At 46.7% G+C, this 26,104-nt stretch overlaps 1 protein-coding gene and 1 long non-coding RNA gene across 2 annotated transcripts; one reads left to right on the forward strand and one right to left on the reverse strand.

Annotated features, from left to right (window-relative positions):
* Positions 1-3,873: 3,873 nt before the first annotated feature.
* Positions 3,874-5,439, reverse strand: LOC146205593 (protein ECT2-like). The gene is made up of 2 exons (XM_084607506.1): positions 5,363-5,439; positions 3,874-4,627 (listed from the first exon to the last, which is right to left on the reverse strand). Exons 1-2 carry the CDS (start codon positions 5,437-5,439, stop codon positions 3,874-3,876), a joined length of 831 nt encoding a protein of 276 aa, XP_084463632.1.
* Positions 5,440-5,620: 181 nt separating this feature from the next.
* LOC146205594 (uncharacterized) lies at positions 5,621-19,046 on the forward strand. Its single transcript, XR_014704215.1, has 3 exons — positions 5,621-6,205; positions 17,668-17,834; positions 18,878-19,046. It is a non-coding gene; the product is annotated as an uncharacterized LOC146205594 (long non-coding RNA).
* The last annotated feature ends 7,058 nt before the right edge of the window (positions 19,047-26,104 follow it).

Genomic DNA, 26,104 nt, shown 5'->3' on the forward strand with positions numbered 1-26,104 from the left:
ATCTGTTACCGTCAACGACCTCTTCGACGACAATCACGATACAGTCCTTGAATGTGGCACTGGACAGCTCCTGGCTACCGTCCGCGCATACGCTTATGGTTGACTCGCGCCTAGGTCATCGATAAACAGCTGGAACAGGGCAGGCAGAGGTCTATTCGGCAGCAGTGCCATTCTTACCATATTCACTAACCTCCCCGCACTTCGCAGGTAAACAGGTTTTTTTTTCTTTTTTTTTTCTGCTCTCGCTGAGTGCATTTGGCATTTTTGGACTGCTTTCGAAGATCTCATGGTTTTTTGTGGGAAAATTTTGTTTTTGGGCATGCCAGTTTGGAGTGTAATGAGGAATGAACACAGAAAGCAATAAGAATAAATATGACGGTAGGAAACTGTTCACAGTTACTTAAAGTCTGAGCTAGATGACTTCCGAAAAGACGTTGTAGCTGAATTTCCATTGTTATATGCTAGCATTATGGGGCAACTTTTGAGATGCTCCTTAGCTGAGTGAGGACGCCTTAAGAGCGGCTCACCTTCCTTCAGTCAATTTTTAAACATGCCTTACCGAGGAACGCCTTGTGAGGCATCGCTTTCCTCGCCCTTTCCTCTAGGTAGGCACTGTGCGACTTTCATGCTCCCTTTAATCGCTCCTTCATTGGAACGCACGCTTCCATGCACAAGTAGCTTTGCGCTTGGGCAGTAGGGCGTCTTTGGAGGCTCGGGCGACGCTCACTGCAAGTGGAAAAGCACGCAGAGCGATACATTCAGTGCTGCTCCTGCTGAGCCCCTCTTCGTGTTGCTAGTCCTATAGTGTCTCTCTGTAGAGCCAAGCACATTGTTGAAACAAAACGTGTCAAATAAAAAACGAGAGAACATAGGAGCGCACCTCGAAAGGAAGACAGCGAGAAAAATGTGTACTTGCATTGTTTCTTTTTTTTTCTTTTTTTTTTCTTTTTTTTTTTTTTTTTACAATTTCAACCATTATACCTCAAGCATTTAAGCGCATATTCTCGACACCAAACAGATACAAGCGGCTCCTCGTCGCTTTGAGTGCCACTTTAACCAAGGAGCCACTAAGGATGGTTGGAAAATTAGACGCTTTCCGCCTCATAGGGTTCAGGAAGCGGGGAGGGCACCTCGTGGAAGGTAAAGAAATAGCGTAAGCCAAGGACTGTCATGAAATTCGGCATTAAGCTTTTGTAGCGATATTTGAGACGAAACCAATGTAACAAACACAGAACACAGGCTACTGAAAGAAATCAAGATCTTGAAATGAGAGGCAACAAAGCGCTTAGATAAAAGCCACGATCTAGTCAAGCGTGTCGAGCAGATTACTAAGCAGCACTGCGGTTCGGGACAGTTTGGAGATAAAGAACAAGTCATTTGATCTTAAATCAAGTGATGTCGTCCTTAAGGGAGCCGAGACAATCGGCGAACCAATGTCGTTGGACGACATTGACAAGTATCATGGAGCACCCATGATGAACTCATGCGAAATAAATATTTTTGCGCGTTTCATGCGTTGCGATAAAGAAAATGTGGGCTTACAAAGGAAATGAAAAGCCGGATAATAACTGCTACGCTCGGATGCGAAACACCGAATGCAGTTTTAAAAAGTGTGCATCTCACCCGCCACAACAAGCAGCTACTCGGTACTGAATAAAAAAGAAATACGTTGGATGGAAGCGTGGTACAAGGATGGAACAAATTTTGGGCAAAATGAAGAGTGTTCGCTGTGGTTCATCGCATCCCTGAGTGACATAAAAGGAAAGATTCACAGCGCTAAAAAATAGACACTCACAAATAGACAGACAGGACAGGCGCTGAACTACAACTTCTTTTTCTTAACAACACCACATAGAAGCTTCTTGAAGAAACAAATGCTGCCACACCGTCGGCAACATATGCATGTCAGTTTAGGTCTTCCCTGTCTTAACGAATTTGAAAAGAGGATTTTCACTACTTAATAGTGGTACAGATGAGTCACTGATGCATTCCGAACCTAGCCTTTTAATATAAGAGGCTTCAAGCAATTTACAGGCAAGAGTGTCTTAGTTGCTGCCTAAAATCCTAATTTCTGCGAACTTCGGTTTGCACTTTGGCTTGAAATCGCACGATTGGCAATGGGCAGGTAGATGTAAATTCAGACTTTTTCAGAGAACGGCAATGCACTAAAACCCAATCATTCACACATCGGCCAGTTTGGCCGATGCATACCTTGCCACAGGTTAAGGGGATTTCATAAATAACCCCGGTGGCACATTTGACGTAGGGCTTGACGTGCTTTTTAGTGCAGCCTTGCTTTCTATTGACATCGCCCGTGACTCGTACGCACATGCCAGCCAATATTTGGGGGGCGGAGAAGACCATCACCACAGCGTGTTTGCTAGCGCCATCTTCAAATTATGAACCACCTTATGCATATAATGGGCAACAGCAGGTCTGGTTGCGACCTCCCCTTTATGATACGTGCCTTTTCTGCAAACGATTGTGTCCCTTCATGCATACTCTGCATCAAGGACTCCGTCACAGACACCGCTTGGTGTAGCCCGCTGATCGAAGCCTCTTCAGCTGATTATCGAAGCTCTCCATCACGTGACAGCAGGATCTCTGCAAAGCACACTTTAGTGCTTGTATCATGATTGCTCGCTTAATTATCTCAGTGTGCGAAGAATCGTAAGGAAGTAAATCCTTACAAACTCTGGGATGATAGCACCAGCAGACGCCGTTTTGTGTGAAGCCCATGGATGAGAGAGAATTTCATGCGTTTAAGTCGTTCAGGAATAGTTCAAACATAATAAGCTTAAGAGTGCTAAACATCAGTAATTAATGACAACAATTTAATTATGAAATTAAAAGCACTGATTTGTTACGGAAGTACTTAAACAATTTTCTCCGTAGTAAACGGCGAACTAGACTCGCAAGCTTAAGCGTGGGTAAAACCATTGTGGCTGGAAAAGAGGTTTCTGATATTTTTCATTTTATTAGTGATGGTACCTAAAACAGTCTGCTAAATATAAGGTCTATCCCACTTCCTGGACAAAATACAAATTTTAATAACAGTATGGACTTTTTCTTCACGAGATGAAATCATAGCGGCATTCCAGACAATGAAAACTTCAAAATCACAGGATGTAAACTGCATGCAGATTGCCCCAGTTAAACATGCCCTAGACCTTGAATGCGTCTCTCCCAAATAAATGCTGTGCACTTAGCTCTGGAGTGGGGCTGTTTTCCTAGGAACAAATAGATTGAAAACGTGATGGCCCCATGCAAAATAAGCGATAAAATAACGTAAATATATTTTACTACATGTCTGCATGTATACCTATATTTTCCGATGGTTTGAAAAGATAACGCCCACGCGCCTGTGCAGTTTCTTAAACAAGTTCGAATTTCTTTCCCCACACCTACATGGCTTCCTAAAAAGCGCATACACAAAATTAGCATTATCAAGAGTAAATGAATTGATCATTGGCGCTTTTCACCATGAAGAACTTGAACTAGGATTATGGAACTGTCCATTTTGTAACTCTAGCTGACAGCGTCTTTTGTAAATTCCGGGAAACAGTGATCTCGGCCCACAAACCACTGAGGATGTCTCCAACAAGACAATCCAGTCTTTAGAAAATATTCAGAAAGTAACAGCATGATGGAGGCCCCTTGCGGCTCAGGGCCCCTTCCCCAGTCTCTACCACGTCCAGGCTGGTCACAAAGAACCGGTGTAGAAAGAGGATGTCGGGAGAGCACTTCTCGATGTCATTTAAAATGTCATTGTCCCCTGGTTTTCTGCCTTGCGCTTCTCTTCATTTGACGGAGCATCACTTGGTTCAAGGCGGCCTTGAAATGATCCCGGCACGCAAATAATTGAGGAGGTCGTCAATATGACAATCCAGTCTTTATGAAATATTTAGAGAGGAACAGCGTGAGGGAGTCCCACTTGCGGCTCAGGCCTCCTCCAATCTCCACCACGTCCAGGCTGGTCACAAAGAACCGGTGTACGGGAAGGATGTTTGGAGAGCACTTCTCGATGTCATTGAAGATGTAAAACATTGCCGTCTGGCTTTCTGTCTTGCGCTTTCCTTCATTGATGTGGAGCAACACTTGGTTCAAGGCTGCAATGTCTTTTTCCAGTTCTTCAAAGTCCTTGTTATGTTTGGAGGACCGCTTTTGGAGTTCTTTGAGCAGCAAGGCCATGCTGCCCAGCCTCTGGATGGGGCGGATCATCAGATCAGCCAAGGTCTGCCGTCCACACTCGAGCTTTGTCTGGCACCTCTTGAGGAAGGCATGGAACCGGGGCCGTTGCCGGTCACACATGGCCAGTGTCGCCCGTACGTTCTCAAGGTTGTTGATGAAGGGTGGGTACGTCATGGCAGAGTGGTGGGTCAGCACAGCCTCGGCCACTGACAGATCCTCTGAGCAGCACCATACCACGTCCTGCAGCCGCAATCGCAGGTTGCGATGCACCTCGTAGTTGGGCAGGATGTGCCCAGAGATGAGCCGCGCATCGGCCTTGTCTATCATCGGCTCTCCCCACATCACCACGCTTCTGGGGTCTTCCAGGGGGTCCTTGAACAGCGTCAGAATGGTGCGCAGGATGGCCTCATAGTTGGCCTCCGTCGGCAGGATTTGACTGCATCCATCAAAAAACCTTACTGCCTAAGATGGAGCATTACTGAGTACGTGGTAGTGCAAGTCTTCTTCTTTCTTCACATCTCCAGAGGTGCCAATATGCAAACCACAATAATAAGTATAAAATATCACTTCCGGCGTACTCAAGGATGTATACTTGGATCTCTGTTATTTGTTTCTTGTAGTAACGACATTTTTTTCTCCTCCATGGCACAATTTCGTGGGTTGATTGATCGATTGACTTTATTTCAAACTGCTGAGTAAAAATGCTGAGGATTTAATTTGAGCGAAATATCACGCTTTGCCATTGATTTGAAACAGGTCGCAAGGAAAAACCACAGCTACTTCTTTCCGCACTAAGCAGATAATTTTATCTGAAATGAAGGGCTCGTTATACACAAAGGAAAGAAGCCAACAGTCGACGAGGTCAAGGAAAGCGCAGGGGACATTTTTATTTACTTCCTATCTTTTTATGTTGACGTGAATTAGTACGGTAATCATTTTAAAGAGTAATGCAATTAAGTACGTCGAAGGAAAATGTTACGAGTTGGTGGACCGAGCAATGCCGAGAGGCGGGCCGGCTTGGCGGTCGCCGTCAACGGCTAGGCTCCAAGAAACGAACAGTGATGCACCGCACTCCACTGCGCAACGAACTACGACTGCCCGAGCCGTGTCCTTTTTATTGCCTTGCTGCCTCACAAGTTCTATCGCGCCGCCACAGGGTGGCGCCACGAACAAACACGAACCGAAACTGTAACAGTCCTCCCCCACGGCTGTGTCGTTGATGCCGCAAACGATGCGGTCCCTCAACATGTTGCTAAGTTCAGCTCCGAAGTTGCAATGTTCCGAGAGGCTTTTGAGCGACGCCACAAAGTAACTGACTCGCCAGCAGATGGCTGCAGTCAGTTACTTTGTGGCGTCGCTCAAAAGCCTCTCGGAACATTGCAACTTCGGAGCTCAACTTAGCAACATGTTGAGGGACCGCATCGTTTGCGGCATCAACGACACAGCCGTGCAGACGAGGCTGCTCGAAAAAGCAGACCTTACTTATGAAGACGCTGAAAAAACTGCACTTGCCATTGAAGCTGCGAAGAAAGATGCCGGCGAGATAGCGAGCTCAAGCCGAAGTGCGCTGCCCACTTATCAAGTCGCGGCATCAAATGCTACCTCACATGCTACCGCTGCGGGGACGAACACCTCGCGTCCGTGTGCAGGCACATCAGTAGTTCGTGCAATTACTGCAGGAAGAAGGGACACATTGCTCGAGTGTGCTACTCGAAGAAAAAGCACGCTTCATCACGGAAGGGACAATTCACAAAGCCACATGCGTCCGCGCCTGGAACGCATCCAGTAAACACTGTTGACAACGACGTTTCTACCGACGTGTTTGACATGTGGCCAGTCGACACCGTCGCGCCGTCACCACCCTTCACTGTGACAGTCAGCGTTTGCGGTAAGCCGCTCTGTATGGAGCTGGACACCGGTGCGAGCGTTTCTGCCATGGGAAAAAATCGTCTTCAGAAGCTGCTACCATCGGTACCTGTCATGCCGTCTGATGTACTCCTGCGAAGCTACTCGGGTGAGCTAACACAAGTTCAAGGTTGTGGGATTCGGGCTTGCCGCGGCTGCCCTTTGAGCGGCCGCCGCGCCGTGCCATGTTGTTCTCCTCGTTCCCTTTCTCCCGCCTGAGGCGGCAGAGAGAGGCTCGGACTAAAATCCCTTGATAAAACGAAAGTAGCGACTTTCTGTGAACTTTGCCGCCGCTCCGCGCCCCCTCGCAGATCCTCCTCTCTCAGCTCTCCCATCGGCGCTCTTCTCAACGGTGATTGGCTCCGCGGGCCGTCGCCGGGAAAAGCGCGCGAAAAGTTCGCTCTTTTTGTGTTTTCATTTTTAGCCGGCGCCATTTTTTAGGCAGCCGCTGTTTGTAGGAGCGAGCTCCCTAGCATTCCGCGCTCGCACTTCGCGCAATTCGCGCTGTTTTAATGCAGCGCTATGCCGAGCTGCGGCATATTTATTTGCACAAGCTGTCGCGAAAAAGGCTTCATTTTTTTTCGCAATTCCGAGCAGAAAGAAGGCCACCATTCGAATAAAAAAGTGGTTCAACAAAATCGGCCGCAAGCACTTCACCCCGACGAAGACTAGTCACCTCTGCTGCTTCTGCGACGTACTGTGCATTTGTTCCAAGCGACATGAAACTGCTTGCAAGCGCATCACAAAGCTGATAATCTCACTTAATTCAATGATCATTTTGCGACGTTATGCGCGTTATTGTTTTGACTTCATGGTTCCGCTCAACGTGCTATATAATAGCGAAACCTGATGCATACTATGCGCATACAATAGCCGCTTTAATGTCTGAACTAAAGGTCTCGCTTTTCAGCGCTAACGCGTGCAATGAAGGAGATTGTTAATTCATTAATAGGTTTATGTCGCAGGAGAGTGTAGAGGACTCTTTCGCAGAACTTGTCCACATAGTGTATATATATCCGCACATCAAAATTTTGTCTCTTTAGACCCTCGAAATTAGACCTCGTCCTAATTTGGCGAAAATTGGTGTCCTACCTAATTTGATTATTTATTACTGGTTACGTCCAAATTTCGGTGGGCCTCCCTCAGAACGTAGCCCCAGAAACCCCTTAAATCTGACCACTTCAAAAGGTGGCAAAATTAATGACCAACCTCATTTGCATAGTGCGAATTCAGGAATTACCTCCAAACTTAGGTGGGCCATCGCCAAAATTTTGCTCTCTGGACCCCCGAAGTTTGACCTCGTCCGATTTTACCAAAATTGGTGTCCAACCTAATTTGCTTATGACGAATTGAGTGGTGGCCTCCAAACCTAGGTGGCCTATTCCCAAAAGTTAGCTCTCTGGACCCCCGAAATTTGTCCTCGCCTGAATTGGACCAAAATTGGTGTCCGACCTATTTGAGTATGGGAAATTCAGTGGTAATCTACCAATCTAGGAGGGCCACCCCGAAATGTGGCCCTCTGAATCCCCAAAATTTGACCTGGTCCGTGTCTGACCGGAAATTGGTGTCTATAACCTAATTTGCATATGGCCAACTCAGTCTTGACTTCCAAATTTAGGTGGGCCTCCTTAATTATTTGCCTAGTTAACGGGCGTCATGTCCATTTTCGTAGCGTAGAGTAGCCGTCGGCCTTGGACCCGAGAGGTCTAGTGTGTACAAAGAAAACAATGCTGTTTGGTCTTGAGTTGACATAGCAGTATTTTGTAGGTGCGCACCCTGTCGCAGTTATCGACATAAGGCCGGTACTTCTTCCACATTTTGCCACTAAAGAGTTGAAAGCGTTGTGGGTCACTTTTATTTAGTCTAGTCAAAGCAAAAGAAAAAGAAAATATTGGTCATACTAAAATTAGAGTTGACACCAATGTGGATGAACTTCCGACAAGGTGGAGTATCGGTGGTCGACAGGGCCAAATTTTGGGGTACGGATGATGGGAAATCGGGGCCCTGATCTTGGCTCTCGGTTTCGGCTCGACGTCACTTCAAGGCTGCCGACAGCAGGAGCTAGATCCGTTTCATTCTTAACAGAAAAAAGTTGATATTCGATCGTTTTCAAGCAGCCGCGAAAATTTTTAACTACGAAAACTAAGCAGCTGCATGTGCACTGCGTGGTACCAACCTCAGTCTAAACCTTATTGAAAAATTTTAGGATGACCATCAAAGCATTTGTTCCAGCCTCTTGCTAGCAACTATCGCATTAATGAAACTCCGCTCGTTAACAACTGCATAAACTTTACTTTCGCTAAAATTAGTTTGAGGTGAAAATACATTTAACTCAGCATCGGTATGCTGAGAATATTCAGGAATGTTCAAATATATAGTAAATATTATGCTTAATATATTATGACGGGTTGAGACACACGGTAATGAAAAGTCAAAAGGAATGTGAGGTGTATGCAGCAAGCGGTTTTTGTTCATGCGGCAAGCGCTCGTAATTTGCACTTTCATTGCGCGTACGAGACGCTAATTTATGTGGCTCGCGGTACAGTCAAGCAAGTCGCATGTCTTATTCGTGTCTTTATTCGATAACAGAGCGTGGAAAAAGCGCAAACTTAAGAGCGCGCGCGCGTGCCAGCCAATTTACCGGACGGCGAAGGAGCGCTGCCCAAAAAAGCGTGCCGTGTGCAGCGCGCGCAGGCGGCGGGCGAGGATATTCGAGGAGGAAAGTGCCGGAGTGGAGGAGAGTGTCGCTACTTTCAAATTATCGAGGGACTTTAGCTCGGACGACTTGTCACTGTCGTTCGGGCCACAGCTCCGCCCTGGCGTCCCAGTGGCTGTTCCCATTGGCGCCTTTTGGCGGGAACACGACACCGCTTCGACGGCCGCGCTCGCGCGACCGTCCGAGCGGAGCTCAAGGAGAGACCCCTCCGAGACATCGCAAGGTGCGTACGCTACTGTTCTTGTCTACCGGCCTTTGTCCGCACAGACCAGTGTGTACTCGAGTTCGTCTGCTCCGGGTCGTACCTGAGAGCGCAGCTCTCGAGCCTGTCGATCGTGATCCAACGATCTGCGACAGGCGTACCTTGCAGTGGTTGCCCACTATCTCTCAAAGGAACCCTTTGGTCACCGCGAGAGAGAGATCACAGCACGCCCTTGCGTGCTTGCGGCGCGCCCTCCGTGTCACTTCGTGCGCGCAGGGGAGCCTTGCTCCTCGCGCGCTCCCGGGACACGGTGACTGTGTGTGTGTGTGTGTGTGTGTGTGTGTGTGTGTGTGTGTGTGTGTGTGTGTGTGTGTGTGTGTGTGTGTGTGTGTGTGTGTGTGTGTGTGTGTGTGTGTGTGTGTGTGTGTGTGTGTGTGTGTGTGTGTGTGTGTGTGTGTGTGTGTGTGTGTGTGTGTGTGTGTGTGTGTGTGTGTGTGTGTGTGTGTGTGTGTGTGTGTGTGTGTGTGTGTGTGTGTGTGTGTGTGTGTGTGTGTGTGTGTGTGTGTGTGTGTGTGTGTGTGTGTGTGTGTGTGTGTGTGTGTGTGTGTGTGTGTGTGTGTGTGTGTGTGTGTGTGTGTGTGTGTGTGTGTGTGTGTGTGTGTGTGTGTGTGTGTGTGTGTGTGTGTGTGTGTGTGTGTGTGTGTGTGTGTGTGTGTGTGTGTGTGTGTGTGTGTGTGTGTGTGTGTGTGTGTGTGTGTGTGTGTGTGTGTGTGTGTGTGTGTGTGTGTGTGTGTGTGTGTGTGTGCGCGCGCACGCGTGCGCGCCGCTGGAGAATGGCGTTTCAATAAACGTCTCCTTTGTGAACTTGGAGGCTTGTGTCCTTGCAGCGAAGTGCTCTCCTCCCGGTGGAGCTTGAGTGCGCTCTGCGGTGTTTCAGTGTGCGCGTGGTGACGGCTGATCGGGGCTTCGGCTCGCGCGACGCTCGAAACCCGCGGTGGTTGGTGGGCTATGCCCACGTAGAAACCACAAGGTAGAACGGATGTCACAGTGCAGTTTCGTGACAGAAAAGCAGTACTACCTTTATTCCTGACTGGGGAACATTCACCTACACTTCTGGGCCGGAACTGGATTCGAGAACTGGGCATTGACATTGCTCGCGTGGAAGCAGACGTTCATGCTGTTTCTGATATTGAGGACCTTCTTCAAGCGTTTCCTCTGAGGTGTTTGAACAGAGCCTGGGAACTTTCAAGGGTCCAGAAGCTACAATCCATGTTCCACAAGATGCTGTACCTAAGTTTTTCAAGCCACGCCTACTGCCCTTTGCCCTGAAGGACGGGGTGTCACAAGAGCTTCAGCGCCTAGTGAGGGAAGACATCCTGGAGCCAGTCACTTCTTCAGCTTGGGCTGCACCAATTGTTCCAGTGGCCAAGAAGGATGGGCGCGTCAGGATTTGCGGAGATTTCAAGATTATTGTTAATCCAGTGGCTACGGTGGATAAGTATCCAATTCCAAGAATTGAGGACCTGTGGGCCATGCTGTCAGGAGGTGAGAAGTTCACGAAGCTGGATTTGAGAGATGCCTACCAGCAAATAGTTCTTGACAAAGAGTCTAGAAAGTATGTCACAATCTCCACACACATGGGATTATTCCAGTATACACGACTTCCGTTTGGCGTGTCATCGGCACCAGCCTTGTTCCAGAGGGAGAATGGGAACCTTTTCCGAGGGCTACCACATGTTGCAGTATATTTCGATGACATCCTTGTCACTGGCTCGAATGACTCGGAGCATCTTCGCAACCTCAGTGCGGTCCTATCTAGACTCCGTGATGTTAATTGGACTTAAGTTGAAGTTCGAAAAGTGTCATTTTTTCGTCCGACAAGTTGAATACCGCGGGCACATCATAAGCAAACAAGGCCTGTCTCCACGTTTGAGCAAGGTATCTGCCATCTTCATGCACCTGCACCCCGGGACATCAAGGAGCTTCAAAGTTTTTTGGGACTTGTGAACTTCTAGAGGCGGTTTCTACCAAACCTTTCCGGACGCCTCCGCCCTTTGCATTTGCTTCTCATGAACGAGACGAAATGGGTGTGGTTAAAAGAGCAAGAAAATGCATTCAATGCAGTGAAGCAGTTAATAATATTCGCCCCAGTCCTAGTACATTTCGACCCAGGGAAGCCGCTGTGTCTCATCTCCGATGCCTCTCCGTATGGGATCGGCGCAGTTTTGGCACACCGAGAATCTGATGGTCGAAAACTGCCCATTACTTTTGCCTCCAGATGTTTGTCTCGTGCAGTGCAAAGATACAGCCAACTTGACAAAGAGGCATTAGCCTTTGTATTTGGTGTTGAAAAGTTCCGCCAGTACTTGTGGGGCACTCCTTTCACTGCTTATATGGATCACAAACCACTACTAGGATTACTGAATGATGAAAAACCCATTCCAGTGCAAGCATCACCACGACTAGTCAGATGGGCATTGAAACTTTCTGCATACAAATACAAGCTTGTGTACAAGCCTGGTCTGGAGCTAGGTCATTCGGATGCTCTCAGTAGATTGCCGTTGCCTGCAAACAACGTGGATCTACCTGCACCTGCTGAAATGTTCATGCTTGAACGAGCATACTCAGGACTGTTGTCACCTGCCATTGTGGCACAAGCTGCAAAAAATGATCCATTCCTGAGCCATGTAGCTCTTGCTGTCTTGCGAGGGGAACAACTTCCAGCAGGACCAGATGGAAATCCATTCACAGCAAGGAGCAGCGAACTCAGCCTCCACGAAGGTTGCTTGCTGTGGGGTTCCCGAGTTGTTATCCCAAAATCTTTGCAAGCCCAAGTCCTAATGATACTCCATGCTGGGCATCCTGGCATTGAGAAAAGCAAGACAATTGCCAGAAGCCACATCTGGTGGCCGGGAATTGATGGAGACATCGCTAAGAGTGTAAAGAGCTGCGAAACCTGCCAAGCTTACCTGCGTACACAGCAACGCATTAAACACACGCCATGACCGTTTCCACAGAGGTCCTGGTCAAGGCCTCACGTTGACTTTGGGGGCCCATTCATGGTTCATACATTCCTGGTCATTGTTGACGCCTATTCTAAGTGGGTCGGAGTTTTTCCAGTGGCGTCAACGTCAGCCGATGCTGTTGTCAGTGCTTTTCGAACAGCATTTGCGCAGCATGGGCTGCCGGATCTCATCGTGTCTGACAATGGGCCTGCCTTTGCAAGTGAACAGTATTTGGAATTCTTGCCACGTAATGGAAAACGTCGCATGCTTGTGCCTCCCTACCATCCAGCTTCGAATGGTGCGGCAGAGCGCGTCGTACAGACAGTCAAGAACAAGATCAAGAAGAGTGTATCCGGATCTTTCCAAACCTAGATTTCACGGTTCTTATTTCATTACAGAACCACGCCACATGAAGTCACAGGCAGAGCACCGTGTGAATTGCTCATGGGAAGGTTATTCAAGACACCTTTGGATGTTCTTCGCCCAAATCTACACACTTCAGTGCTGCTGAGACAGTTGAAGCAGAAACTACAGGCCGATAAAGGGTGCCGTTCTTCTCCATTGCCGAATGTGGGAGACAACGTACTCGCAAGGAACTTTCGTCAGGGGCCACCGTGGGTACCTGCACGTGTCACGAGCACCACAGGTCAGTCAGCAGCTACAGTCCGTCTCAGTGACGGTACTCTCTGACATAGGCATGGCGACCACCTACGTTCTCAAGTCGAAGAAATCGCTGAGCCAACCACTGGACTATGGAGGCCTGGACCTACTGGAACACAGGGCGTTTCCAGCCACCCATCAACTGAGCGTGACACCAGCTTGGCTATTTCTGTGGACTCTGACCCCACCGTGAGTGCTACTAGTGGTACAGAACAGACTGCTATGAACTCTCCCAAGTCAGCATGTAGTACGCCTCAGTTGCTAAGAAGCACGAAAAGCCGCAAGCCAGTGCAGCACTACTGTCCATAATGCTCTTCTTGAACAAACCAATGGGGGAGGACTGTTACAGTTTCGGTTCGTGTTTGTTCGTGGCGCCACCCTGTGGCGGCGCGATAGAACTTGTGAGGCAGCAAGGCAATAAAAAGGACACGGCTCGGGCAGTCGTAGTTCGTTGCGCAGTGGAGTGCGGTGCATCATTGTTCGTTTCTTGGAGCCTAGCCGTTGACGGCGACAGCCGAGCCGGTCCGCCTCTCGGCATTGCTCGGTCCACCAACTCGTAACATTTTCCTTCGACGTACTTAATTGCATTACTCTTTAAAATCATTACCGTACTAATTCACGTCAACATAAAAAGATAGAAAGTAAAAAAAAATGTCCCCTGCGCTTTCCTTGACCTCGTCGACTGTTGGCTTCTTTCCTTTGTGTATAACGAGCCCTTCATTTCAGATAAAATTATCTGCTTAGTGCGGAAAGAAGCAGCTGTGGTTTTTCCTTGCGACCTGTTTCAAATCAGTGGCAAAGCGTGATATTTCGCTCAAATTAAATCCTCAGCATTTTTACTCAGCAGTTTGAAATAAAGTCAATCGATCAATCAACCCACGAAATTGTGCCATGAAGGAGAAAAAAATGTCGTTACTACAAGAAACAAATAACAGAGATCCAAGTATACATCCTTGAGTACGCCGGAAGTGATATTTTATACTTATTATTGTGGTTTGCATATTGGCACCTCTGGAGATGTGAAGAAAGAAGAAGACTTGCACTACCACGTACTCAGTAATGCTCCATCTTAGGCAGTAAGGTTTTTTGATGGATGCAATCAAATCCTGCCGACGGAGGCCAACTATGAGGCCATCCTGCGCACCATTCTGACGCTGTTCAAGGACCCCCTGGAGGACCCCATAAGCGTGGTGATGTGGGGGGAGCCGATGATAGACAAGGCCGATGTGCGGCTCATCTCTGGGCACATCCTGCCCAACTACGAGGTGCATCGCAACCTGCGATTGCGGCTGCAGGACGTGGTATGGTGCTGCTCAGAGGATCTGTCAGTGGCCGAGGCTGTGCTGACCCACCACTCTGCCATGACGTACCCGCCCTTCATCAACAACCTCGAGAACGTACGGGCGACACTGGCCATGTGTGACCGGCAACGGCCCCGGTTCCACGGCTTCCTTATGAGGTGCCAGACAAGGCTCGAGTGTGGACGGCAGACCTTGGCTGATCTGATGATCCGCCCCACCCAGAGGCTGGGCAGCATGGCCTTGCTGCTCAAAGAACTCCAAAAGCGGTCCTCCAAACATAACAAGGACTTTGAAGAACTGGAAAAAGACATTGCAGCCTTGAACCAAGTGTTGCTCCACATCAATGAAGGAAAGCGCAAGACAGAAAGCCAGACGGCAATGTTTTACATCTTCAATGACATCGAGAAGTGCTCTCCAAACATCCTTCCCGTACACCGGTTCTTTGTGACCAGCCTGGACGTGGTGGAGATTGGAGGGGGCCTGAGCCGCAAGTGGGACTCCCTCACGCTGTTCCTCTCTAAATATTTCATAAAGACTGGATTGTCATATTGACGACCTCCTCAATGATTTGCGTGCCGGGATCATCATTTCCCGGCCGCCTTGAACCAAGTGATGCTCCGTCAAATGAAGAGAAGCGCAAGGCAGAAAACCAGGGGACAATGACATTTTAAATTACATCGAGAAGTGCTCTCCCGACATCCTCTTTCTACACCGGTTCTTTGTGACCAGCCTGGACGTAGTAGAAACTGGAGAAGGGGGCCTGAGCCGCAAGGGGCCTCCATCATGCTGTTACTTTCTGAATATTTTCTAAAGACTGGATTGTCTTGTTGGAGACATCCTCAGTGGTTTGTGGGCCGAGATCACTGTTTCCCGGAATTTACAAAAGACGCTGTCAGCTAGAGTTACAAAATGGACAGTTCCATAATCCTAGTTCAAGTTCTTCATGGTGAAAAGCGCCAATGATCAATTCATTTACTCTTGATAATGCTAATTTTGTGTATGCGCTTTTTAGGAAGTCATGTTGGTGTGGCGAAAGAAATTCGAACTTGTTTAAGAAACTGCACAGGCGCGTGGGCGTTATCTTTTCAAACCATCGGAAAATATAGGGATACATGCAGACATGTAGTAAAACACATTTACGTTATTTTATCGCTTATTTTGCATGGGGCCATCACGTTTTCAATCTACTTGTTCCTAGGAAAACAGCCCCACTCCAGAGCTAAGTGCACAGCATTTATTTGGGAGAGACGCATCCAAGGTCTAGGGCATGTTTAACTGGGGCAATCTGCATGCAGTTTACATCCTGTGATTTTGAAGTTTTCATTGTCTGGAATGCCGCTATGATTTGATCTCGTGAAGAAAAAGTCCATACTATTATTAAAATTTGTATTTTGTCCAGGAAGTGGGATAGACCTTATATTTAGCAGACTGTTTTAGGTACCATCACTAATAAAATGAAAAATATCAGAAACCTCTTTTCCAGCCACAATGGTTTTACCCACGCTTAAGCTTGCGAGTCCAGTTCGCCGTTTACTACGGAGAAAATTGTTTAAGTACTTCCGCAACAAATCAGTGGTTTTATTTTCATAATTAAATTGTGTCATTAATTACTGATGTTTAGCACTCTTAAGCTTATTATGTTTGAACTATTCCTGAACGACTTAAACGCATGAAATTCTCTCTCATCCATGGGCTTCACACAAAACGGCGTCTGCTGGTGCTATCATCCCAGAGTTTGTAAGGATTTACTTCCTTACGATTCTTCGCACACTGAGATAATTAAGCGAGCAATCATGATACAAGCACTAAAGTGTGCTTTGCAGAGATCCTGCTGTCACGTGATAAAAGAGTGCTTCGATAACCAGCTGAAGAGGCTTCGATCAGCGGGCTACACCTAGCGGTGTCTAACGGAGTCCTTGATGCAGAGTATGAAGGGACACAATCGTTTGCAGAAAAGGCACGTATCATGAAGGGGAGGTCGCAACCAGACCTGCTGTTGCCCATTATATGCATAAGGTGGTTCATAATTTGAAGATGGCGCTAGCAAACACGCTGTGGTGATGGTCTTCTCCGCCCCCCAAATATTGGCTGGCATGTGCGTACGAGTCGCGGGCGATGTCAATAGAAAACAAGGCTGCACTAAAAAGCACGTCAAGCCCTACGTCAAATGTGCCACCGGGGTTATTTATGAAATCCCCTTAACCTGTGGCAAGGTATGCATCGGCCAAACTGGCCGATGTGTGAATGATCGGGCTGCAGAGTATTGCTTTTCTCTGAAAAACAGTTCGAATTTACATCTACCTGCCGATTGCCAATCGTGCGATTTCAAGCCGAAGTGCAAACCGAAGTTCGTAGAAATTAGGATTTTAGGCAGGAACACGGACCCCTTGCCCGTGAGTTGCTAGAAGCCTCTTGTATAAAAAGGCTAGGTTCGGAATGCATGAGTGACTCATCTGTATCACTATTTATTATTTAAAGTCGTCTTTTGAATTTCGTTAAGATAGGGAAGACCTAAACTGACATGCATATGTTGCCGACGGTGTGGCAGGATTTGTTTCTTCAAGAAGTTTCTATGTGGTGTTGTTAAGAAAAAGAAGTTGTAGTTCAGCGCCTGTCCTGTCTGTCTATTTGTGAGTGTCTAGTTGTTAGCGCTGTGAATCTTTCCTTTTATGTCACTCAGGGATGCGATGAACCACAGCGAACACTCTTCATTTTGCCCAAAATTTGTTCCATCCTTGTACGACGCTTCCATTCAACTTGCTATTTCTTTTTTATTAAACACCGAGTAGCTGCTTGTTGTGGCGGGTGGGATGCTCACTTTTTAAAACTGCATTGGTTGTTTCGCATCCGAGCGTAGCAGTTATTACCCGGCTTTTCTTTTCCTTTGTAAGCACACATTTTCTTTATCGCAACGCATGAAACGCGCAAAAATATTTATTTCGCATGAGTTCATAATGGGTGCTCCATGATACTTGTCAATGTCGTCCAACGACATTGGTTCGCCGATTGTCTCGGCTCCCTTAACGACGACATCACTTGATTTAAGATCAGATGACTTGTTCTTTATCTCCAAACTGTCCCGAACCGCAGTGCTGCTTAGTAATCTGCTCGACGCGCTTGACTAGATCGTGGCTTTTATCTAAGCGCTTTGTTGCCTCTCATTTCAAGATCTTGATTTCTTTCAGTAGCCTGTGTTCTGTGTTTGTTACATTGGTTTCGTCTCAAATATCGCTACAAAAGCTTAATGCCGAATTTCATGACAGTCCTTGGCTTACGCTATTTCTTTACCTTCCACGAGGTGCCCTCCCCGCTTCCTCAACTTAATGAGGCGGAAGGCGTCTAATTTTCCAACCATCCTTAGTGGCTCCTTGGTTAAAGTGGCACTCAAAGCGGCGAGGAGCCGCTTGTATCTGTTTGGTGTCGAGAATATGCGCTTAAATGCTTGAGATATAATGGTTGAAATTGTAAAAAAAAAAAAGAAAAAAAAAGAAACAATGCAAGTACACATTTTTCTCGCTGTCTTCCTTTCGAGGTGCGCTCCTATGTTCTCTCGTTTTTTTATTTGACACGTTTTGTTTCAACAATGTGCTTGGCTCTACAGAGAGACACTATAGGACTAGCAACATGAAGAGGGGCTCTGCAGGAGCAGCACTGAATCTATCGCTCTGCGTGCTTTTCCACTTGCAGTGAACGTCGCCCGAGCCTCCAAAGACGCCCTACTGCCCAAGCGCAAAGCTAGTTGTGCAAGGAAGCGTGCGTTCCAATGAAGGAGCGATTAAAGGGAGCATGAAAGTCGCACAGTGCCTACCTAGAGGAAAGGGCGTTCCAAGCGATGCCTCACAAGGCGTTCCTCGGTAAGGCATGTTTAAAAATTGACTGAAGGAAGGTGAGTCGCTCTTAAGGCGTCCTCACTCAGGTAAGGAGCATCTCAAAAGTTGCCCCATAATGCTAGCATATAACAATGGAAATTCAGCTACGACGTCTTTTCGGAAGTCATCTAGCTCAGACTTTAAGTAATTGTGAACAGTTTCCTACCGTCATATTTATTCTTATTGCTTTCTGTGTTCATTCCTCATTACACTCCAAACTGGCATGCCCAAAAACAAAATTTTCCCCCAACAAACCATGAGATCTTCGAAAGCAGTCAAAAATGCCAAATGCACTCAGCGAGAGCAGAAAAAAAAAAAGAAAAAAAAAAAACCTGTTTACCTGCGAAGTGCGAGGAGGTTAGTGAATATGGTAAGAATGGCACTGCTGCCGAATAGACCTCTGCCTGCCCTGTTCCAGCTGTTTATCGATGACCTAGGCGCGAGTCAACCATAAGCGTATGCGCGGACGGTAGCCAGGAGCTGTCCAGTGCCGCATTCAAGGACTGTATCGTGATTGTCGTCGAAGAGGTCGTTGACGGTAAGAGATGGCATATATATTCGACAGTAACCTTTGGCTCGCACACAGCCTGTCGTAAATTACACAAGCGGTCACCTCAGCGGGAAAGCTTTCAAATATTGAAGCAAGCCAGGGCTATAGCCTTCTCAAAATGTGCCATTAAATAAGCTGCAGGACACCTTGGACTCGCAGGAAAGCCATTCGCCGACTCCCGGCTCGCGGCCTCCTATAATGACGTAGAAACCGAGCCGGTATCGCAAACGTACGGCTACATATTGGGTCACCTCAGGGGCACCAGGAAGCGATTCCGTTTTCCCCATGCCGAACTAAGCAGAGAGCAGTCAGTCAGCTCAGCTGTATGCCGCTGCAGACAAACACGTTTCCAAATCTCTCTGTTCACAATGAAATCCACCGATTCATATATCAAGACGCATGTCCTTGACGAGGGAACAGACCACTATACCTTATGGCATGGCGCACATACGCACCCCACACTTACCCGCACATGCAGGCCCCACACCGGAGCAGTGGGAGATCGCACTGTCCAACGAGGACCTGGAGTCCAAGCCCAGCTGGTCGAGCGGGGATGCGCTGCAGCCGTGGCCGCTGGAGCCCTGGACTAATGAGACGACCTGCTTAACTCAACGTCGAGTCCCCTTCAGAGCCAATAAAGTTTTCACTCAAACACTCACTAGTCTGCCTAGGAAACCGAGACGCGCCTAACTTAATAGAACGAAAATTTGTTAACACGCTTTGCATTCAGTGCATCCAGCTTAAACTGAAAGAGAAACTAGAAAGGGGCCAGAAAAGTGTTACTGTAGCCGTTATGAGTTTGTTTTTTTTATGCTGGGCGCTTGAAAAGCCTCAAAAGCTCTTAGCTGCATGAAAAAAAAAAAAAAGAAAAAAAACGTTGAAGGTTACACACCTTGATTATTTTTATTGAACGCATGTAAGACGGAAGTGTAATAGTATGATAGGCGCGGTTGAAAATGAAGGCGCAGCTTATATTCCTAAAACTCAGCACTACACAAAAGCCATGTGGGCGGCATAACAATGGATGAAAGAAAGCTTTTCAGTGAACGATGCTTCCGCCACAGCGGACCGAAATATTGTCCGCGTGAGTTCATACAAAAGAATAGATACATTCCTTTTTTTGGACTGGCAAGTATTGAATTGCGTCACACAAGGGATCAAATCATGAAGGAAAATGATAGGCTGGATGAGGACGTAATACAAATTTAAACTGTGAGCGTGCTTGTTCTAAGCCAAGCCGTTTTATTTTAACAGTATTCGTGCATGGGAATGTTTTTGCACAGTTTGAAATTTATTTCGATAATTAACCATTTAAAAATACTCGTGTGGTCCGAAGGCCAAATAAGATATTAACTCAAAGGTTTCTTGTAGAGTATATCGTGTAAAACGTTGCCGCCGCTGCAGACAGAGAACGCAGCTGAGAACGCACATAGTGCATCGCAGAATCTACTCTGGTATTCTTTAAAAAGATGTGAACGTGTAAGACGCAACTAAAGTTTAACACTGGTGTGATCGGGGTTCGGGGACCCACAGTGAAACCATGTGCGACCGATACGACGGAGCAGGAGCAGCCAGGAGGCGAAGCAAATAAGAAATGTCTTATAAAACTTTTTACATGCTGGGATATGTACAAGTTGAAGGAAGAAAACGAAGCTCTCCGTAGAGACAACTTCTACCTTTTAAAGGTCAACTCCGGTGGCTTTTCCATCATTCTGTGTTTTTGGTTGAACTACATTTCTCGGCACGTCCTTGACTCGAACACAAAAAACCGTTTTTCGAAATTCCAATTAGAAGTATTTTTAAAAAGAAAAAACAGCAAATCGAAACCGAAACTGCTTTCACGGCCAGAAACGACGTCCCAGGTGACGAAATGGTGACGTCACACTCAGTATTAGAGAAACACTCATACGTGCGATGGATGGTGAAAATAAAGTGCGGAAATCATGAAGCATTGCATAAAATGTCTGAGGTAGTTCAATATAAGCCTCACAATTTGATAATCATGCGAGAAGTGGACAGTAACGCCGGTATACTGCTTGTGACGTCAGAGACTCAGTTTTGCCGGCAGAAATAGTCTCAACTTAAGCCATGAAAACAGCATATTTTAAAGTCGGGTTGCGCGCGAACGGATTATCGTACGGCGCCCAAGTTTTGTAGAATGCGTCAGGACGGAGAGGGGAATCTACAGTAAAATTTTTATTAGAATATTCGAATGTCAAAAACCCCCCGGAGTTGCCCTTTAAATAGGGTCGGTTATCCCCAGTTGTCTAGCTGGGGAAACAAGTCCAATCTGTACAGTCCAATCAGTTTGGCACAAACGGTGACTTGAGATGCCGCGCCCATTGTCGAAGGTGGTGTTTGGGTTCTTGGCCGCCGCCGCAGAAGCCAAAGGGTCACTCCGCTGCCGTCGGCGCCACTTCGATGTTTTTTGTCGGGGTCGCTCGTTTCTGTTTTCCGCTGCTGGAGAATCTGCGCGTATCTCGGCCGGAACCCCGGTCACAAGAACACGTTGAAGGCAGGGATCTAAAATTAGCAAGTTCAAAAACGGAATACTTGTGCCAACAGAACATTGTTTAACCGCATTCGAATATGATGTGAATTATTTATGCGATATAGGTGTTCAAAATAAAAAGGCCTACCATCTCGAACTACACACCTGGGTGATTTGGTTTAGCGGCTTATGACATTTGGCCACTTGGCACAAATTCGTGAGATGGATTATGGAAGCGGTAGCAGCATCTCAACGGAGGCGTTATGCGAGCGACGCTAGTGTGCTGTGCGATGTGAGCGCAGGTTAAGGAACTCCAAGCGATCAAATCAACAGCCTTCCTCGTAGCATACTATGCTGCCCTCAAGCCGAAAGGTAGCTTCGCCGCGGTGGCTCAGTGATTAGGGCTCTCAACTGCTGATGTCCTTCCGGGATACGAATTGAGGCTGCTCATGCGTCACTGAGAGGATTGCCGATGTTCGCAACGCAGAGTTTTTTATTCAGCTCCTGCCGATTTTTTTTTTTTTTTCTGCTGCGGCCTGAAGCACAAAATGGCGAGAATTGGGCCTAGTTGGTTATTCATATTGGTTTCATCGCGCTAACACATTGAACGACAGAAAAGACAAACACCACGGAGCGCGAACTTACAACTGGTTTTAATGGATGAAACGGAAGTCATTTTATACACAAAACGTGGTCGTCTTCAAACAAACATAAGCAACGAGGAAACATGAGGAAACAATCATCGCAGGTAACAAAGGCATACAGCTAGACACAAACATCGCGATAATCTAAGCAAATCAACTTCTTTCGCAGACAACGACAGTGATACGTTGCTGATACACATATCGGCCCCGACGAATTTTATTTCAAACGCTTCTGTGATCTCTCTTTCGGTTTTATTATCAGAATGCGAAATAACAGCGGTTTTTTCAATTGAGGCTTACATTTGCAGTGCTGGCAATGCGTAGCCAGCTTCCCTGGATGCGCGATTGATTTGCAATTGTTAGCATGCTCATTTAGCCTTTTGTTTATGCACCGACCCGTTTGGCCGACATACTTCAATCCGCATGAGAGGGGGATGGAATAAACCACGCCTGTATCGCATTCGACGTGTTTCCTCTCATGGTTGGTGGTGCAACGTAGTTTGGGTGTCTCATCGAGTCTGTTTATTTTTGCGCACAACCCCGATAGCTTTTTGGGTGCCGTGAACACCACAGGAACTTCGTGCCTGCCTGCAATCTTTTTTAGACCGTGCGATACTCCGTGTACATACGGGATGACAATCGGACGCGTGATCTTCTTGGAACCTTCAGGGTCATTTTTTTCTTTATTTTTTGCGGTCAATGTTTTTAGGATTTTTTCTGAAATCGAGGCCAGGAGAATATTAGGGTACCCGCTATCTTTTAACCTTGCAACCTGTTGGATAATTCCTTGCTCTACCTTATGCACGCATGACTTCCTGATGCTCTGAATTATACATGTATTAGCGATGGACCGTTTGATTAATTTTGAGTGTCCGGAATCATACCTTAAAATCGCCTTCTCTCCTTTTGTCTTGTAAAGCCAACACGTGTGCTCTAGACCCTTATGAATTTCGAGGTCCAGAAACCTAATCACCGATTGTTCCGGCAGTTCAAACGAGAATTTTAGTCCCTTGAACGCCGTTTCAAACAAATTAATGACCAAGTTGGGGTTTACAGTACTGCTTGCATCACCAGGAAAACACAATAAAAAATCATCAACATAACGGAAACATGCAAGCACTCCGAGGGATTCGAGCTGGTGCTTCAATGCCCTATTTCCTTTTGCCATGTACAGGTCAGACAAAATCGGCGCCAAGCAGGAGCCGATGCAGATCCCAGTGCGCTGCTCGAAAAGGTTCCCTTCGAATTCGACAAACAGAGATCCCAAGTACAACTATAGTACAACTATAGTATAGTTTTACGCACTCTTCCTGAATTGCGTGAATATTGAGCTTCGTGCTATTACTTAGACGACCACGTTTTGTGTATAAAATGACTTCCGTTTCATCCATTAAAACCAGTTGTTAGTTCGCGCTCCGTGGTGTTTGTCTTTTCTGTCGTTCAATGTGTTAGCGCGGTGAAACCAACTGAAGCACAAAGTTAATGCTGGCCTGAGTGTAGAAGCGAAAACATAGATGATGCTGCAGCCATCCGGGAGAAGAAGCGCTAAGTGATCAGCTGAGTTTCTGAGCCCTGCTTTACTGTGGGTATGCTGAATTGACTGACCAATTATACATTGACAGAATGATCGCTGTTTTTTTTTTTTTTCATTTATGCTCCCTTTGCTTTGCAAGCTCTTTTAATATGTGCTCATAGTGACGCGCCTCGATCCAATATATGAGACATCCTGCGCCATCGGCCGTTACACCGTCCCAGCACCGCTCTCTTATAGGCATATTGCTTCATCGGCCGAATTCACAAGACTTTAATGCGATGTCGCTAAGGTCTTGTGTCGCAGTAATAGTAGTAGCGATGACAGTGACGGTGCATTTAGTTGATAATGATAAAGATGATACTAACAAATGTGATGATGATGATAGTAGCGATGGCAATGACGATACAGTTAATGAAAACAGTCCTTTAGACTTAAACACAGTCCTGTAATTTTCTAATAATTGATGCACACAACTATTTCGTGACACCGTCCGAGTTCGACATATCTTGGATTGGCTTTATTCTTTTTGAGGCAAAATTCGAAGACCCAAGCTGGCACGCACCGATAGCCAATGAGACTTGCTTACCCTGAACTCTCCCCGAAGACCGGGAATGCAGTTCGATATTCTGGTACACACAATTTCACTGTGCAATAACCGCATGGCAGCGAACTGCTTATCTCCGCATGTCGCCACGTTTATTCAGTGCTTTAACCCAAGGATGCTTCGAGCGACAATTCTTCAAGTTTCACAGGGACGTCTGCAGCACACAAGGCGTGTGGGGACATGCGGCACACTCCCCGGACCTCACCTGGGGTGGGCTGTGCCTACCCACGTGCGTAAGCTGTAGACGTGTTTGGGATGGACTTGTACGTACTCCTCCTTTCGAATTTTTACACCTGGCTTCCACAAAGAGTGAGAAATGTTACTGCGAATTTCGTTTATTTGTAACGTCCTCCACGTATTTAATGCAGAAGCATTACTAGCCGCATTTTTGCATTGTGCCGGGGTAGGTGTGAAGCCTCTTGACTACCCATGTGACTTGGACGCTGTATAGTTTTACGCACTCTACCTGAATTGCGTGAATATTAAGCTTCGTGCTATTATCTAAAACCTAAAACTTGGTACACTGAATATTTATCTTTGGTCATACGGATTATAAAATCTTTGCCGTTGTTTTGTGAAGAAAAGAGTGGAAATTTGCTTCTCCTTTTAAGACATCGTTTTAATGTGCATACTTTTGAAAAATTTTCTGCGTGAAATGATTCGAGACGTCTACAAATTTTCCAGCCCCGCCGCGATGGTGCAAGCGTTAGGGCGCTCGGCTGCTATGCTATGCGTGATCGAATCTGGCCGCGGCGGTCGCTTTTCTAGCTAGACCGGCGAAAAACACGGTACCAGTGTACTTTGCGATGTCAGTGCATTTTAAAACCCCAGGTGGTCGAAATTTCCGGCGTCTCTGCGGGCTCGCTCATAGCCTAAACCGCTTTGGGGTGTTAAACCCCGCAAACCCACTAACTATATATTTTTTCAATGTTTTCGCATGCAAACGTAACAGTTTTTCTAAGGTTTGTTCAACAGATTTTGACCTATATTATTAAACAGATGTTCCTTCATGTTTTTTGTGGCACCACAGGGACGAGGACAGATACGGAGAAAGACAGACCGTGCTCGCTATCAACTGTCAAAATTTATTGGGACATGTAATATATATGAAAAAACCCGAAAGAATACACAAAGAAACAAAAGGCACACATGCGCACTCCGGTCCATATGGTTACAAGGCTCATATCAAAACCGACCTGGTGTCAAACCGTATCACCGTATCAAATGTCCCTTATTTCTTGGTGAGAATGTTAACTAAAGCTTTGCCGTAGCATCCCCGCGCGGGCAGCGAAAAGCAGTGAGCTTCCGACGGAATTGTCGTAGAACTGCTCCTGCTTGGTTTTCGTCATCCCAAAACGATATATGCAGACGATAATGATGATAGAAGAGATCGCAATTTCGATATCGTTAGTGATAATGATTATGGTAGCCATGACAATGACGGTACCTTTAGTTGGTGATGATAATGATGATAGTAACGTTAGTGGTGATGATAGCAACACTGACAATGACCATTCAAAAATGAAGATGACTGCAGAATTTGCATCGCAGTAATGCGAAAGCACGGATGCTGCTATTGGTTGCTTCTAGTTGCTTAATTCACTTCTTGATTACCCATTTTTGTGTTTGGTACTTTCCAATTACGCGCTAATCCCTTCCTATGCCCTTTTTCGGTTCTACTTCCAGTCCACATCCTCTACGTCACAGTAATTCACTTCTTGTTTACCCATTTTAGTCTTTGGTACTTTCAAATTGCGCGCCAATCGCTTCCTATACCCTTTTTCGGCCCTACTTCCGGTTGCGGGACGTCACATCTTTGACATAACCCTAATTGACTGCCTTAACTACGTTAGTCTTTGGTACTTTCAAATTGCGCGCCAATCCTTTCCTGCATGTCCTTGTTTGGCTCGACTTCAGGTTGCGTGAGGTAACATCCTTGACGTCACTCTGATTGACTTTATCTAACTATTTAGTACTTGATACATTTTGATGTCACCAGCGCAGCGGTGGCGTAGCGGTAGAACATCCGCCTCGCATGCAAGAGGACCGGGGCTCAAATCCCGGTGCCGCGCAATTCTCCACCGGATGAAAAAAAAAAAAAAAATCCGCGTGTCGATGGGATTGCATAAACAGGTTTGGGGTGCGACCTGATGCCGGTGAGCACCTCCGGCAACGCACTCCCTCACCAGAACAGGAGTTGGCCACCCTGGTGCAGTAATTGGCCTACATGTAGTTATGATGACCAGGCAGTTGAAAGCTTCTATGAAGATGTAGAATCGGCAATGCGAAAAGTAAAGACGCAGTATACTGTACTAACGGGCGACTTCAATGCCAAGGTAGGGAAAAAACAGGCAGGAGACCAGGCAGTAGGTGACTATGGCATTGGTTCTAGGAATAGCAGGGGGGAGTTACTAGTTGAGTTTGCAGAGCGC

The sequence above is a fragment of the Amblyomma maculatum genome, chromosome 1 (genome assembly GCF_055883805.1).
Source record: "Amblyomma maculatum isolate TAMU_Amacu chromosome 1, ASM5588380v1, whole genome shotgun sequence".
NCBI classification, from domain to species: Eukaryota; Metazoa; Arthropoda; class Arachnida; order Ixodida; family Ixodidae; genus Amblyomma; species Amblyomma maculatum.